The sequence below is a fragment of the Rhinoderma darwinii genome, chromosome 1 (genome assembly GCF_050947455.1).
Source record: "Rhinoderma darwinii isolate aRhiDar2 chromosome 1, aRhiDar2.hap1, whole genome shotgun sequence".
NCBI lineage: Eukaryota > Metazoa > Chordata > Amphibia > Anura > Rhinodermatidae > Rhinoderma > Rhinoderma darwinii.
This window is the reverse complement of record NC_134687.1, coordinates 465817103-465835048: the sequence shown is the minus strand read 5'-3', so window position 1 is coordinate 465835048 and position 17946 is coordinate 465817103. Positions and strand designations below refer to the sequence as shown.

The 17946-nt window shown below is 42.9% G+C and overlaps 1 protein-coding gene across 2 annotated transcripts in view; it reads right to left on the bottom strand.

Moving 5' to 3' along the window:
* The window catches only part of STX2 (syntaxin 2), a 113199-nt gene extending 95672 nt beyond the window's left edge, over positions 1-17527 (bottom strand). Inside the window, exon 1 of one of the 2 annotated variants that reach the window (XM_075854455.1) lies at positions 17411-17527. In XM_075854455.1, the coding sequence (XP_075710570.1) occupies positions 17411-17518 (108 nt within the window). In that variant the 5' untranslated portion in view covers positions 17519-17527. Of the gene's footprint in view, positions 1-17336 lie in introns of both variants that reach the window. The other variant, XM_075854464.1, reaches the window with a different exon arrangement.
* Between the last annotated feature and the right edge of the window lie 419 nt (positions 17528-17946).

The following is a 17946-nucleotide window of genomic DNA, read 5'->3' as shown; positions in this document are numbered from 1 at the left end:
CTGCAAAAGACCTGCGGGGTCAAAATGCTCATTATACCCCTAGATAATTTCCTCAATGTTTCCAAAATGGGGTCACTTTTGGGGGATTTACACTGTTTTGGCACCGCAAGAGCCTTTCAAACCTGACATGGTGCCTAAAATATTTTCTAATAAAAAGGACGCCCCAAAATCCTCTGGGTGCTCCTTTGCTTCTGAGGCCTGTGCTTCAGTCCATTATCACACTAGGGCCACATGTGGGGTATTTCTAAAAACTGCAGAATCTGGGCAATAGATATTGAGTTGCGTTTCTCTGGTAAAACTTTGTGTTACAAAAAAATAAAAAATAAAAATAGATGAAAAATGAATTTCTGCAAAAAAAAAATAAAAAAAAAAAAAATTTCTAACATTTCACATCTACTTTGGCTTAATTCCTGTAGAAGGTCTAAAGGGTTAAGAAACTTTCTAAATGCTGTTTTGAATACTTTGAGGGGTAAAGTTTTTTAAATGGGGTGACTTATCGGGGGTTTCTAATATATAAAGCCCAAAAATCTGCATCACAACTGAACTGGTCCTTGTAAAAATAGCCTTTTGAAATTTTCTTGAAAATGTGAGAAATTGCTGCTAAAGTTCTAAGCCTTGTAACGTCCTAGAAAAATAAAAGGATGTTCAAAAAAACAATGCCAATCTAAAGTAGACATATGGGATATGTTAATTAGCAACAATTTTGTGTCGTATTACTATCTGTCTTACAAGCAGACACATTTAAATTTAGAAAAGTGCTAATTTTGGCAATTTTTTCGCTAAATTCTGGTGTTTTTCACAATTAAATACTTAATGTATCGAGCAAATTTTGGCAGTAACATAAAGTCCAATGTCTCACGAGAAAACAATCTCCTAATCGCTTGGATAGGTAAAAGCATTCCGAAGTTATTACCAAACAAAGTGAAACATGTCAGATTTGAAAAATTGTCTGTGTCCTGAAGGCCAAAACAGGCTGCGTCACCACATTATAAGTGCCCTATCTCCTACAGAAGGAGATGGGTGCTATGATCTAGGTGACAGTAATGCTTTTTATTTACGCTTCCTCTGCTGTAACTACCACAGACAGAGTAACGAAGTGCAGGGATTGTGAATAGACATCCCGTGGAATGTCTATTCACTGTCTTAACACTTCACTATTGTAAGGGTACGTTCACACGCTTAACAAAAAACGTCTGAAAATACGGAGCGGATTTCAGAGAAAACAGCCTCTGATTTTCAGGCGTTTTTGAAGCGGAAAATGAAATTTGGAGCTTCTTTTGAGGCTTCTTTTCAGGCGTTTTTGGAGCGGTTTTCAATAGTCAATGAAAAACAGCTCCAATTACGTCCCAAGAAGTCCTGCACTTCTTTTGACAAGGCTGTATTTTTACGTGCCGTCTTTTGACAGAGACGCGTAAAATGACAGGTCGTCGGCACAGTACATCGTAAAGCACATTGAAAGTAATGGGCAGATGTTTGCTGACGTATTGGAGCCGTTTTTTCAGACGTAGTGCGAGGCGTAAAACGCCTCCATTACGTCTGAAAATAGGTCGTGTGAACCCAGCCTTAACCCTTTCAAGACCGAGCTCATTTTGGCCTTCAGGACCAGCCCCATTTTTTCAAATCTGACATGTGTTACTTTATGTGGTAATAACTGCGGAATGCTTTTGCCTATCCAAGCGATTCTGAGATTGTTTTCTCGTGACATATTGTACTTTATATTAGTGGAAAAATTTGGTCAATAAATTCATTGCTTATTTGTGAAAAACACCAAAATTTAGAGAAAATTTGCAAAAATTATGATTTTTCTAATTTTAAATGTATCCGCTTGTAAAACAGATAGTAATACCACACAAAATAGTTACTATTTCACATATGCCATATGTCTACTTTATATTTGCATAGTTTTTTGAACATTTTATTTTTCTAGGACGTTACAAGGCTTAGGCCTCATGCACACGACCGTGTTTTTGCGGCCGCAATTCCCCCGAAAATCCACGGGAGAATTGCGGCCCCATTCTTTTCTATGGGGCCGTGCACACGACCGTAGATTTTGCGGTCCGTGCACGGCCCGGGAGCCCGGACCGCAGAAAGAACGGGAATGTCTTATTACGGCCCGGTTCTGCGGTCCGGGCTCATTGAAAACAATAGCCGCGGCCATGTGCATGTGCGGGCAGCCTGCGGCTGACAGTCCGCAGCCGGTCGACCCGAAAATCACGGCCGTGCACACGGCTACGGTCGTGTGCATGAGGCCTTAGTACTTTACCAGCAATTACTCACATTTTCAAAAGGCGATTTTTACAGGGACCAGTTCTGTTCTAAAGCGGCTTTGAGGGCCTTATGTACTAGATAGACCCCATAAATCACCCCATATTAAAAACTGCACCCCTCAAAGTATTCAAAACAGCATTCAGAAAGTTTCTTAACCCTTTAGGCATTTCACAGGAATTAAAGCAATGTAGAGGGGAAATTGACACATTTTTTTTTTTGCTGCAATTCATTTGTAATACATTTTTTTCTGTAACACAGAAGGATTTATCAGAGAAATGCAACTCAATATTTATTGCCCAGATTCTGCACTTTTTAGAAATATCCCACATGTGGCCCTAATGTGAAAATGCACTGAAATACAGGCCTCAGAAGCAAAGGAGCACCTAGTGGATTTTGTGGCCTCCTTTTTTTAGAATATATTTTAGGCACCATGTCGGGTTTGAAGAGGTTTTGAAGTGCCAAAACAGTGGAAATCCCCCAAAAGTGACATGGTTTTGGAAACTGCACCCCTCAAGGATTTTTTCTAGGTTTATAGTTAGCATCTTGACCCCACAGGTCTTCTGCTATATTTATTGGAGTATGTCTGTGAAAGTGAAAATCTTTTTTTTTTTTTTATATTTTTTTCAGAAAAAAAGAAGATATTTGCAAGGAATAAAGAATAAAAAAACACCCCAAAACTTGTAAAGCTACTTCTCCCGATTACAGCAATACCCCATATGTGGTACTAAACTGCTGTTTGGACCCACGGCAGAGCTCAGAAGGGAGGGAGCGCCATTTGGATTTTGAAGCGCAGATTTTGCTGGATTGGTTTTCAGTGCCATGTCGCGTTTGCAACGCCCTGGAGGGAGCAAAATGGTGGAAACCCCCCAAAAGTGACCCCATTTTGTAGACTACACCCCTCAAGGAATGTTTCTAGCGGTATAGTTAGCATTTTGACCCCACAGTTTTTTTGCTGAATCTAGTGGAATTAGGCCGTGAAAATGAAAATCTAGAACATGGAAATGTTTAATTTTTACAATGAATAAAGGAGAAAAATCACCCCAAAATTTGTAAAGCAATTTGTCCTGATTACAGCAATACGCCATATTTGGTAATAAACTGCTGTTTGGACCCACGGCAAGACTCAGAAGGGAAGGACCAATATTTGGCTTTTGAAGCTCAAATTTAGCTGGAATGGTTTTCGGGTGTCATGTCGCATTTGCAAAGCCCCTGAGGTACCAAAACAGTGGAAACCTCCCAAAAGTCCCTTTAGGGGACTGGAACGAGCGATCATTAGGTCGCTGGTACAATACACTGCAGTACTAATGTATTGCAGTATATCATTTTTACAGGCTCCTGTAACAGCGCGATCGCTGTTCCTGTCCATTAGTCCCGGGTGTCAGCTGTAATACACAGCAAACACCTGCAGAATATGGAGCGGGCGCAGCGCATGAGCCCGCTCCATATATAACCCCCCGCACCACGACATGCTATTAAGTCGTGGTGCGCGAAGGCGTTAATGCGCAGCGGATGGTGCAAAGTGAAAATTACAATTTTCCACTGATATGCCATTTTAACGCACAATATGTTGTGCCCAGTTTGTGCCACTGAAGACAAATACCTCATACAATGTTGAGCGGGTTCTCCCGGATATAAAATATCACATGTGGACGTAAGCTAGTGTTTGGGCACGCTGTGGGGCTCAGAAGGGAGGGAGCGCCATTTGGCTTTTGGAGCGCAGATTTTGCTCTTTGATCACTTTTTATTCTATATTTTTGGAGGGTTGACCAAAAAAAGTGATTCGGACATTGTTTTTTAATTATTTTTTTTGCGCTGTTCACCGTGCGGGAAAAATAATTTTATAGTTTTATAGTTTGGGTCGTTACGACCACGGTGATACAAAATATGTGTACTTTTTTTTTTTAACAATTTTAATTTTTTTCCTATAATAAAAGACTTATTATAGGAAAAAAAGCATTTTTTGTTTTTGTAACTTTTTTTTACACTTTTATAAGACATTTTTCTTACTTTATTTTTAAATTTTTACTTTAATACCTGCAGCACTGATCGCTGCTATAATACATTACACTACCTAGGTAGTGTAACGTATTATAAACGGTCAGTGTGACGCTGAGAGTCACACTGACAGGAAGCTTATGAGGACCGGCCTCCGGCTGGTTCTCATAGGCTGCCGTGCATGGCAGACTCGGGGGCCGTTGTGTGGCCCCCGGTTCTGCCTTATAACCAACTGCAGCACCCGCAATCGGTCCCCGGGAAAGTTTGTTGTAGCAACAAACTTTCCAGTTTGTTGTAGTAACAAACTTTCCAGTTCGTTGCTACAACAAGCTTTCCCTGCGATCACATGACCGGGACCTGAACCAATTAGGTCCCGGTCGAGTCTCCGGGACCAGAGGGAGGGGTTAACAGCGCGATCAGGGTGTCAGCGCTACTCTGAGACACCCGGATCGTGCTTTTAACACCCACCGTGAATTCACGTCGGCGCTGCACAGAGCCCAGCAACTGCCGACGTGAATATACAGTGGGCGGTCGGGAAGCGGCTAATGTGTTAGTATAAGACAGCACATACTGATCTAAAAGGATCCCTATGCGCTGCCTAAATGAATGGAGAGGAGTGCATGACGCCGATTGGTCAGCGTCATACACTCCTCTGTACAACGCCACTTGGTCTAAAGTAAAAATACGCCCACTTGGGCATTAGGAAACTCATTAGCATAAATCAAAAATCGCTAATAAAGTGGTGAAAACAGATTGTTTTATAAAATAAAAAACACTGCTGTCACCTACATTATAGCGCCCATCTCCTTATGTAGGAGATAGGGCACTTATAATGTGGTGACAGAGCCTCTTTAAGGGGTTAAAAAAGGCTTAGATAATATCCTCCTATGTGTAGAAATTTTTCCTTCCCTTTTCCCATCCCTTGGTTGGACTTGATGGATATTTGTCTTTTTTCAACCGTACTAGTAACTATATATGTTAAGCCTCGTCCACATCTGCGTTGGGGTCCCCAATGCAGATGTGAACTAGGCCTAACTATGTAATATTTTGCTGAGTAATTTAGGTCTTTAGCAGAATGAAAGGGCCTCAATGCTTGCTGAAGCTCCATCGCCCTTTCACTGCAGTTCAGCAACCACTTCATGCAGCTGTGTCTAGTACTGCAGCTCAGCTATTATAACGCCCCTTTAAAACAGTGTCTATATTTCTTACAGGCGTATAAAACAATATTTTTGTAAAAATAAAGGACAAGGCAAAGACAAAAAAAAAAAAAGGTGCATTGTATATTTACACTTTTTTGATTCACACGTTACACCACATGCTACATTCAGTGACATCTGAAGAGAGATCAGTGCCTCCCAAAGAGGAATCCTACAGTCTAGGAGTGAAACAGGATCGATTACTGCCCTTCCCCCCACACTCTGGGAACAGAGAGACAGAACTTTGTTCTCCAGCAGGCAGAGGAGTCTTGGTAGATAAGTGTCTGAGCCGTAAAACATTTTCTTCCACAATCTGCAGCATTCAAAATTTATACAGCTGGAAACTACAGCAAAGAATTACCGTACAATCAAATAACAGTATTAGGCTATTATTTCCATCGCTCATGGTACAAATTACTCCAAGGTTTGTTCTGGGCAGAGACTAACACTGCAGAGTCCAGGAAAACTTGTCTTGTCACTATTGTTCTGTGTGCATTAAAGCCTCGCTCAGGGGTTCCTCAGAACTAGGCATTAGGCCTCATGCACACGACCGTATTTTTTCCCACCCGTAAATACGGGTCCTTGGTCACACGTATTCGACCCGTTTTGCACCAGTATTTACGGACCCGTGCCCGTAAATATGGGTCCGGTGTCACCCGTATTCCACCCGTATTTACGGGCACGTTTTTGGCAGCAAAATAGCACTGCACTAATCGGCAGCCCCTTCTCTCTATCAGTGCAGGATAAAGAGAAGGGACAGCCCTTTCTGTAATAAAAGTTAAAGAAATTCATACTTACCCGGCCGTTGTCTTGGTGACGCGTCCCTCTCTTCACATCCAGCCCGACATCCCTGGATGACGCGGCAGTCCATGTGACCGCTGCAGCCTGTGATTGACCTGTGATTGGCTGCAGCGGTCACATGGGCTGAAACGTCATCCAGGGACGGCCAGGACGTCGGGCCGGATGTCGAGAGGGACGTGTCACCAAGGCAACGGCCGGGAGACCGGACTAGAGGAAGCAGGAAGTTCTCGCTAAGTATGAACGTCTTTTATTTTTATTTTTTACAGGTTGCTCTTTATTCTGATCGGTAGTCACTGTCCAGGGTGCTGAAAGAGTTACTGCCGTTCAGTTAACTCTTTCAGCTCCCTGGACAGTGACTATTTACGGACGTCGCTTAGCAACGCTGCCGTAATGACGGGTGCACACATGTAGCCACCCGTCATTACAGGAGCTCCATAGACTTCTATGGACTGTCCGTGCCGTTATTACGGCCTGAAATAGGACATGTTCTATCTTTTTCAACGGCACGGGCACCTTCCCGCAAGAAAACGGGAAGGTACCCGTGGCCAATAGAAGTCTATGAGCCCGTTATTACGGGTCGTAATTACGACCCGTAATAACGGGAGTTTTTACGGTCGTGTGCATGAGGCCTTAGCAAGTGCTGTCATTTTAACGCTGGATTCACACAAAGCATTAACGTGTGTTTTCAGTTGTGTTTCTTTGCTAGTTTTTTTTCCTTTTGCCCAAATATACTGCGTCCTGATGTTATTTTGAAGCCTATGGTAACAAATGAGAAAGCCTACATACACAAGTTTCCAGTTTGTAGCGGTTTTGGGGTTAGTGGCTTTTTTTCCATAGACTTCTCTAAGATTTGAAACCGGACAAAAAAAAAAAAAAAAAAAAAAAACAGGCACAGAAGAAAAAGAGAATAGCAACACCAAAAACGCCTGTAAAAAAAACGCCATTAAAATCGCTTGAAGCGCATGAGATTCTTTTAATGCATTTAAAAGCGCAGAAGAGAAAAAAAAAAAAGAAAAAGTGCGAAGGCGGCCTTAGCCTGGTAGGTTTACTGGGCATATGTTTCAGGGTATGTTCACATGGCTTATGTTTAACCCTTTCCCGCCGTAGCCACTTTTGGGCTAAATGACAGAGCCCCATTCTTCAAATCTGACGTGTCACTTTATGTGGTAATAACTGGGAATGCTTTTACCTATCCAAGCGATTCTGAGACTGTTGGCTTGTGACAAATTGTACTTTGCATCAGGGGTAAAATTTGGTCGATAAATTCATGGCTTATTTGTAAAAAAAAAAAAAAAAAAAAATGTAAGGCCCCACGTACACAAAAGTGCTTTTGCGGCCGCAGTTCCCCCGAAAATCCACGGGAGAATTGCGGCCCCATTCATTCCTATGGGCCCATGAACACGACCGTGGTTCTCACAGTCCTTGCATGGCCCATGAGCCTGGACCGCAGAAAGAACGGACATGTCTTATTACGGCCGCGTTCTGCGGTCCAGGCTCATAGGAAAGAATGGACGCTGCCATGTGCACGGCCCGCGATTTGCGGGCGGCTCGTGGGTGTCACTCGTCTGGATGAGTCACGGTCGTGTGCATGAGGCCTAAATGTTTTGGCTTGTAAGACAGATAGTAATACCACACAAAATAGTTAATATTTTCCATATGTCTACTTTATGTTTCCATCGTTTTTTAAAAGTATTTTTATTTTTCTAGGACGTTACAAGGCTTAGAACTTCAGCAGCAATTTCTCACATTTTCAAGAAAAATTCAAAAGGCTATTTTTACAGAGTACAGTTCAGTTCTGAATTGGTTTTAAGGGGCCTTTATTTTGGGATACCCCATTTTAAAAACGGCACCCCTCAAAGCGTACAAAACAGCATTTACAAAGTTTCTTAACCCTTTAGGCGTTCCACAGGAATGGAAGCAAATTGAAGAAATTTAAAAAATGTTGGTTTTTTTGGCAGATATTCAATTTGAATTCATTTCTTTCTATAACACCTCAAGTGCTACCAGAAAAACGCAACTCAGTACTTATTGCCCAGATTTTGCAGTTTTTAGAAACCTCCCACATGTGGCCTTAGTGTGATAATGGACTGAAACACAGGCCTCAGAAGCAAAAGGAGCCCCTCATGGATTTTGGGGCCTTCTTAGGGTATGTTCACACGCAAACTTAAAGAGGCTCTGTCACCAGATTTTGCAACCCCTGCTATTGCATGTGATAGGCGCTGCAATGTAGATTACAGTAACGTTTTTATTTTTAAAAAACGAGCATTTTTGGCCAAGTTATGACCATTTTCGTATTTATGCAAATGAGGCTTGCAAAAGTCCAACTGGGCGTGTTGAAAAGTAAAAGTCCAAGTGGGCGTGTATTATGTGCGTACATCGGGGCGTGTTTACTACTTTTACTAGCTGGGCATTCTGATGAGAAGTATCATCCACTTCTCTTCAGAACGCCCAGCTTCTGGCAGTGCAGATCTGTGACGTCACTCACAGGTCCTGCATCGTGTCGGCACCAGAGGCTACAGATGATTCTGCAGCAGCATCAGCATTTGCAGGTAAGTAGCTACATCGACTTACCTGCTAACGCCGATGCTGCTGCAGAATCAACTGAAGCCTCTGGTGCCGGCTCGTCTGACACGATGCAGGACCTGTGAGTGACGTCACAGATCTGCACTGCCAGAAGCTGGGCGTTCTGAAGAGAAGTGGATGATACTTCTCATCAGAGCGCCCAGCTAGTAAAAGTAGTAAACACGCCCCGATGTACGCACATAATACACGCCCAGTTGTACTTTTACTTTTCAACACGCCCAGTTGTACTTTTGCAAGCCTCATTTGCATAAATACAAAAATGGTCATAACTTGCCCAAAAATGCTCGTTTTTTTAAAAATAAAAACGTTACTGTAATCTACATTGCAGCGCCGATCTGCTGCAATAGCAGCTAGGGGTTGCAAAATCTGGTGACAGAGCCTCTTTAATATACGTCTGAAATTACGGAGCTGTTTTCAGGCGAAAACAGCTCCTGAATTTCAGATGTAATTGCTCATACTCAAGTTTTTCGCGGCGTCCATTACGGACATAATTGGAGCTGTTTTTCAATGGAGTCCATGAAAAACGGCTCCAATTACGTCCCAAGAAGTGACATGCACTACTTTGAGGCGGCCGTCTTTTTACGCGCCGTCTTTTGACAGCGGCGCGTTAAAAAAGAAGCCTATGTGCACAGAACATCGTAACCCCATTGATTTCAATGGGCAGATGTTTGCAGGCGGTTTGGAGCCGTATTTTCGGACGTAATTCGAGGTGTAAAGCGCCAGAATTACATCCGTAAATAGGGCGTGTGAACATACCCTTATTATTAGAATATATTTTAGGCACCGTGTTAGGTCTTGTGGTGCCAAAAAAAAAGGAAACACCTTAAAACATACCCCATTTTGGAAACTACACCTCACGAGGAATTCATCTAGGGGTGTAGTGAGCATTTTGACCCCACAGTTCTATAGATTTTATTAGAATTGGGCAGTGAAAAAGAAAAATTAAAATTTTTCCTAATAAGAAGTAGCTTTAGCTCAAAATTTTTAATTTTCTCAACAAATAGAGAAAAAGCACCCCAACATCTGTAAAGCACTTTCTCCGGAGTACGTGAATACCTCATGTGTGGTTTTGACACAGTACAGGGCTCAGAACGGAAGACGCGCCATTTGGTATTTTAAAGCGCATATTTTGCTGAATTGGTTTTTGGGAGCGATGTCGCATTTGCAGAGCATCCTGAGGTACCAGTACAGTAGAAATTCCCCAGATGTGACCTCATTTTCGAAACTTTACCCCTAAGGGTATGTTCACACGTAGTCAACAAAAACGTCTGAAAATCCAAAGCGGTTTTCAAGGGAAAACAGACCCTGCTTTTCAGACGTTTTTTTTACCAACTCACATTTTTCGCGGCGTTTTCACGCCGTTTTCGCGGCGTTTTTTACGTCCGTTTTTGGAGCTGTTTTCATTGGAGTCTATGAGAAAACAGCTCCAAAAACGTCCAAAGAAGTGTCCTGAACTTCTTTTGCCGAGGCTGTATTTTTACGCGTCGTCGTTTGACAGCTGTCAAACGACGACTCGTAAATAACAGGTCGTCTGCACAGTACGTCGGCAAACCCATTCAAATGAATGGGCAGATGTTTGCCGACGTATTGTAGCCCTATTTTCAGACGTAAAACAAGGCATAATACGCCTCGTTTACGTCTGAAATTTGGCCGTGTGAACATACCTTTAGGAATAAAATTAAGGGTGTATTTTGACCCCACAACTGTTCTATAGATTTCAATAGAATTGTGCCGTGAACATTTTAAACTACATTTTTTCTAATAAGATGAAGTTTTAGCTCAACATTTTTTATTTTTACGAGGATTACAGGAGAAAAGGCACCCCAAAATTGGTTACGTAATTTCTCCTGAGGCAAGGGCGAAATTTGGTTTTTGGAGTGGAGATTTTAGGACATACGCTGCGTAAAAATCATGCAGCGTACGACCTGGAACCCGCAGTACATTTCGTCCGAAAACCGCACTACATTGTGGTGCGTTTCTTCAGGTGGAGTTTTCTCTGCGGAAAGCAGCGGTAAAAAATGCTAATACTCACGTAGGTTGTTGTTAAGGCGACGCGTCCCTCCATCGCAGTCCGGTCTAGCCTCACAGGATGACGCTGCAGCCCATGTGACCCCTGCAGCCTGTGATTGGTGGCAGCTGCCGTCACATGGGATGCAACACCAACCCAGGAGGCCGGCCTCTGACATCATCCAGGCCGGTCTTCTGGGATGATGTATCATCCCATGTGACTACCGCTGCAGTCTGCGATTCGCTGCAGTGGTCTCATGGGATGCAACGTCATCTTTGGAGGCAAGACTGCAGGAAGGCGTTCTGGGTAAGTATGATTTTTATTTTCCGTGGTTGCAATTTTTGCGGCCTAATTGCTGCGAATATGCCGCAAAAGTCCCCATTGAATTCAAAGGGGAAAGCCCGCAACAGAAAAGCAGCATAAATAGACATTCTGTGGAATTAATGAGGCTCTGTCACCAGATTTTGCAACCCCTATCTGCTATTGCAGCAGATCGGCGCTGCAATGTAGATTACAGTAACGTTTTTATTTTTAAAAAACGAGCATTTTTGGCCAAGTTATGACCATTTTTGAATTTATGCAAATGAGGCTTGCAAAAGTACAACTGGGCGTGTTTACAGTAAAAGTCCAACTGGGCGTGTATTATGTGCGTACATCGGGGCGTTTTTACTTCTCGTCAGAACGCCCAGCTAGTAAAAGTAGTAAAAACGCCCCGATGTACGCACATAATACACACCCACTTGGACTTTTACTTTTAAACACACCCACTTGGACTTTTGCAAGCCTCATTTGCATAACTACAAAAATGGTCATAACTTGGCCAAAAATGCTCGTTTTTTAAAAATAAAAACGTTACTGTAATATCCATTGCAGCGCCGATCTGCTGCAATAGCAGATCGGGGTTGCAAAATCTGGTGACAGAGCCTCTTTAAATTCCGCACTGCAGGCCAATTTATTAACGTTTATGCTGCAGTTTTTCCCCGCAGCGTGTGCATGAGATTTTCTTAATCTCTTCCACTTTGCTGCTCCTGTAAATGCTGCGGAATTTCCACACAAAACTCTGTTGTGGAAATTCCAAAGCGTTTACGCTACGTGGGAACCCGGCCTTATGGTATGTTCACATGCAGTGTTTTCAGGCGTTTATGCCTCGAAATACACCTGAAAACTCTGCGTGTGAACATACCCTAAGGCCTTATTCAGATGAATGTGGGGAAACGCAGACATAAAAAAACAGCAGTTTTTCACTTCCACGTTGCGCGGGTCCCATTTTCACGGGTCCCCATAGACTGGAGTCTATGGAGGGACCTGTGAAAATGGAAGAAAATAAGACATGTTGTATTTTTCAACGGACCCTTCACATGGCCCGTTGAAACAACGGCCGTGTAAACGGCCCCATTGAAATACATGCGTACAATATTAGGCCTTACTTAGACGAACGTTGAATATGTCCGTGTGACGGCCATTAAATGAACGGCCGTCACCCGGACATATTCAACGTTCGTCTAAATAAGGCCTAATATTGTGTTCAACACCTTGAAATCTCTCTCATGTTCCTCAAACCATTAGGGTATGTTCACACGGCAAACTAAAAGCGGCTGTAAATGCGGAGCCGTTTTCAAGGGAAAACAGCCTCTGATTTTCAGCTTTTTTTTTATTATGCATCAAGCGTTTTTTGATGCATTTTTTTGCGCCCGTTTTTCTATTGAGAATGAAAAACTGCTCCAAAAACGGCTCAAGAAGTGACATGCACTTTTTTTTTTTTTGCGGGGCGTTTTACAAACGGCGCGTAAGGAAACACCCAGTGGAAAATAATCGCCATTTTTCCGTATTTTTATCCGTTTTTCTGGGCGTTTACAGGCCGAAAAACGGCTGAAATTAGGCCATGTTAACATACCCTTACTGAACAATTTTTGCTGTGTGGCAGGGAGCATTATCCTTCTGAAAGAGGACACTGCGATTAGGCTATACCGTTGCCATGACTGGGTGTACTTCTGCAATAATGTTTAGGTAGGTGGTACACGTCAAAACAACATCTAGATGAACGCCAAGACCCTAGGATTCCCAGAAGATCATAGCCAGAAGCATTACACTGCCTCCGCCAGCTTACCCAGTGCATCCTGGTGCCATCTCTTCCCCAGGTAAACGAGACACACACAGGCTGTCCATATGTTGTAAAATGATGTCTTATCTATTAACCAGTTCAGGACCGGGCTATTTTGCGCCTTCAGGACCAGACACCGTTTAGCCATTTTTAGCACGTGTTAGTTAAATGGCTATAACTTTTTTATTTGTTGGGCTAACGACGTGATTTTTGCGACATTTTTTTCCGTAGACAATGCAGGTTTCTTTTTTTATCGTTTTTATACACACCTTTTTCGCCATTTTAGAATTTTTATTCATAAAGTTTGAAAATAGTAAAAAAATAAGATTTTTTATGTTTCAGCTATTTTTTGGGGTAATAACATAGTTTTACCCTAAAATAGAGCTTTTATTTGTGATAGTCATTGTTTACCGTAAATTTTAATATATTACATGTCTATATTAGGGTAATTGGGTCCGGGCTAGCGTTACAACAATGATTGGCGGGGGGGAACGTTTTTTTTTGGGGTGGGTATTTTATGTGTATTTATTATTAATTTTGTTTGCACTTTACTTTTATTTTTTTATTACTATGGTCTGTCCCTCAAAGGTCAAAAAAGACCTTTGGGGAACTTTATATATATTTTTTTTTTCTTTTTACACCATCTTTTTCCACTGTAACTGGAGCTACACAGCATCCCCTGTTACAGGGGAAATCAGCCCTCTCATAGTGACGATTGTCACTAATAGGGCTGTGCTGGGTCTTGTAAGACCCAGCAACAGTCTGCCACTACTGGCACCCGGCGATTATGTGACCAGTCACATGATCACCGGGAGGAATAGAGACAGCGCCGCTGCTGCTGTCTCTATTCCTATACACAGCGCTCATTTGTAAAGACATTGGAGAAGGCAGAAGCAGCGAAAGCTGCTTCTATCCTCTCCTCAGGGTCCCCAGCAGTCACTGACAGCCGGAGACCCAACAATCAGCTGCCCGATCGCGCGGGCAGCAAGTTAAAACCCGAGCCGTAAAAAGTCTAAGTCTATGGCTTGTAGAACCCGTAAAAACACAGCCAGCGGTCGGGAACCAGTTAAAACAGGGAAACCTTTTTTCATTTTGCCATGGTACCGTTCTGATGGTCCTGGGCACATTGTATGCACTTTAGACGGCAGATAGGGGTCAGCATGGATAGTTTGGCCAGTCTGCGGCTAAGAAGCCCCAAACTGCGATGCATGGGGTGTTCGGACAGCTTTCTATCATAGACAGCATTAACTTTTTCAGCAATTGGTGTTACAGTAGCTTTTGCTCCACACGCACATTAATGAGTCTTTCATCAAGCCATTAGCCCCTAAACAGTCGACAACGCCTCTAGTCAGTGAATCACGTCAGGGAGGCTGAGTGTTAACCAGCAACTATTATTAACTAGAATTACAGATAATTTAAAATTAATTATCAGCAATTCTAGTTAGTAATAGGTGCTGGTAGGCTGCAGCTACCCAGAAACAGCACAAATGCAGGAACCAGTGACAGTGCAGGCATAGCAATAGGAAGCTGCACTACCCTGTACTGATTATAAAACAACTCTCCATAAACCAATAGTACAAGCGAAGATAAACTTTGTAATCTATATAAGCCTATGTTCACACCTGCGTCAGTGTTTCGTTGTGCGTTGGCAAGTCCGTGATTTTACCAGAGACGATAGAACAGCACGCCGCGCTATAGTCTCCGGTAATCTTGGCCAGATCTGCATCGGAGGCCCCTAATCGAGCCTCCACGCAGATGTGAACGAGGCTTTATTAGAGAAAGATGCCTCTAATTCCAATTATGAGTCGTCGTACCCCCGTTTTATGAAGGGTATGTTCACACTGAGCGGATTAGCTGCGGATTTTCCGCTACAGATTTTCTCAGCAAAAAAATCTGCTGAGAATTTATGTTGTAGAATCGTTGGACTTTTGTTGCAGTTTTTACCAATTTAATTCAAAAGGGAGGTAAAAGCCGCAAGAAATAGCAAGTGTTGAGATCTTTGCCGTAGAAAAGCTGCAATTCCGCCGCAAAAAATTGCAAATGTAATAGAAAACCCTTCTATTTTTTTTCAATTTAATAAAAACAAATTCTAGGCCTACCCCCCCCCCCCTTTGGATTCACTGTAGTGATGGCTCCTGTTTTCTGTGCAGCCGGGCCTTCTGGGATGAACGGAAAACAGAGGGATGCATCGCTATGGCAACGCAAGCAAAGTTAAGTATCTGCTTTTTTTTTTTTTATTATTATTATTTGAGCTCTGTTTTCTGCAACGGTTGCTCCGGACGAAAACCTGAACCACAAATCGGTGCGGTTTTTCATCCGGAATTCCCTGCAGGTTCTAGGTTGAATACGCTGTGTATTTTATGCAGTATATCCGACCTGTGTGAACATACCCTAACTGTTCACTCACTAAGAATTCACTCATAGAATCCCTAGAGCAGAGAGGAGACGAATTCTAAGCTTCACCTAGAGATCAGATTACAACTGTCCATAGAAGTCTATTGGGAGGGGTGGGGTAGAAAGAAGATTTGCACAGCTTATTCATGCAGTGCGGTAAAGTCAATATGTATTAACATAATAACGTTTTTTTAAAGGTGAAAACGTTTATTTAACATGTTTCACCAGTAAAAACACAGTAAACCGTATGCAGTTTTTTAACGTGGTTTCAATTGCAACGTCTGAATCTCAATATATCCCTCCCCTTGACAGGTGCCATTGTAACGAGAAAATTAACGTTATCTACTTCGCCTATCAGCGGGTTTTTTTTTGTGTTATGGCTGATTGGTTTATACAAAAAATATGCGGCTATACACATAATATAGCTGTCTCCCCTGACCTCCCACAAAGCCAGTGCTACACCGAGATATTTTGTAGTGCTATTGATTGATTTTAACTATTGAGTGACAGCTGCAGTCCAAGACTGCATGTAACTCAATGTATTGATTTTGACTGCAACTTAATAGCTAAAACCAAAATCAGTAGCTCTACAAAGTCTAGCTATAGCCCTGGCCTAAACATGCAGCTCAGCATGCATGTTTATAGGGAGACAAGCCACTGCCCGACACAAGAAAGGATCAGGCATGTTGAAAGTCTATATGCCCAATCCTCATTCACATCCACTGTCAGCGGTCGCCATGAACATTAGATTGTCAGCAGACCGCTTTCGACAAGTAACTCCTTTCTCCATCTCCCGCCAAAAAAAAGGTTTGGTTCCTACAAGAGGGAAGAAGGAAACAATTTCCTCTAGCAAAATATTTCCTTCTTTACTCAACTCAGGTCAGTTTCCATTTCTGTCAAAGAAAAAAATGAAAATTGCCTGGATACATACTAGAGTGTGTGTGTAAAATATATATATATATTTTTATCTTACTTTATGTTTTTCTCTCATCTGTAAACACAATATAAGTGAACGTTGGTAATAATCTTCTAAGTTATCATATGGACATGTCAGAAGATAGCATTAGTGGAGGTCCGAGCGCTCACTCCCACAATGCTATAGAAATAATGGGGTTGTAGTGTTACGGACAGCGCTGTGCCACTTTGGTTCCCATCTGCATTACTGGTAGGAGATGAGGTCAGGCCAAAGACTAGAATGGCAGCAGAAGAGGGTACAGGAACAGCGAATGGTTGTGGTCTCAGTGCCCAAACCCCCAATAATACCACCGCTCTAGAACGTCAGAAGACTTTCCTGCAGCAAGCTGCAGATATACATAGGATGGAAGTAATGAGGATGAAATAATAAAAACTACATATTATTAGTAATAGTCCACAGCTGACTGAAGAGAATCCCAAACCCCTGCATGTTCACAAGCAGCACATTCCACTATTAGACTAGGTTTGGGAAATGTAGCACCAGCCACACCTCATTTTCGGCAGATGCTGGAACATGGAGCGTTCTCCCAGATCCATGTGAAGCTATTCCAGTCACGTCATCTGGAATATAATAAGACTAGAAATCCATCACATAACCGCTGCCTCCTCCGCCCTGTTCAGATCTCCGATAAGAAGATCCTGGGACAGTCACATCTACGTCACACACATCGGGCTACACATGGACTTTGTATATGTAAATGCAGAATATCAAACAAGTCTCCCAACAACGTGCCAGAGCAGCGGAGACCTGAGACAACCGGGTGCAGACTAGTTCAGTTATAAAGTCACATTATAGAGGTGACACCCCCCCCCCCCCATTGTACAGGGAGGGGGTCTACTTATTGCTGTAAAAGATAACACCACATACAAGCTGCATAGCCGCACTAGTCAATATAGCACGGAACCCAGTGCGCGGACATAATAGCGACAATATCAACAAATGTCTCCCAGGCACTTCCATTACACAGCACTCCCAGAACCGTTACTTCATAGCGGGCTTCACTCCAAAACTTACCGCTGACAACTCGGTCAGCCGGTCCCTCATGCCCGTACGTGCCGCTCACCCCCTGCGCCAGGGAGTTTGTTTACCGGTGTCTTTCCGGAGGGTTTCCGCCTACTTCCCTCCGCCCGGTACCACAGCAACCACCGCTGTTGGGAGTAGCAGCAGGAGGGGGGAAAACACAAGCAATTACGCATGCGTGTTGTCCACTCCTTTTCTTGCCATGCCGGAGCTGCGCAAGGGAGAAGGGGTGGGCGTGGTCATGTAAGTGCGATCTGTAACAGATGGAGGGCGCTGTTGGGCCGGATTGCACTTTAACCAGGCTCGTGTGAGGAGAGAATGGACGTCTTTTATCACCCAGCTAGAAGTCACTGGTCTCCTGTGCAGCTAATAGGGATGTGTCCTGTCAGTTTTAGCCGTAAACATACAGAAAAGCTATAGTCAGCATAATGCAGTACTAGAGGGATATTTCCTTCTTTTTATCATTCCAAAATTCCAACTCCCATATCTTATTCTTTCCTGTCACGCTGACGCAGCAGTATCAGCTTGTTCGGAAAACATTGATCAGAAACATCGGTTACTTATGACTTTGCCATTGAAGTTGTGGTCTATTTTTTTAAGATTT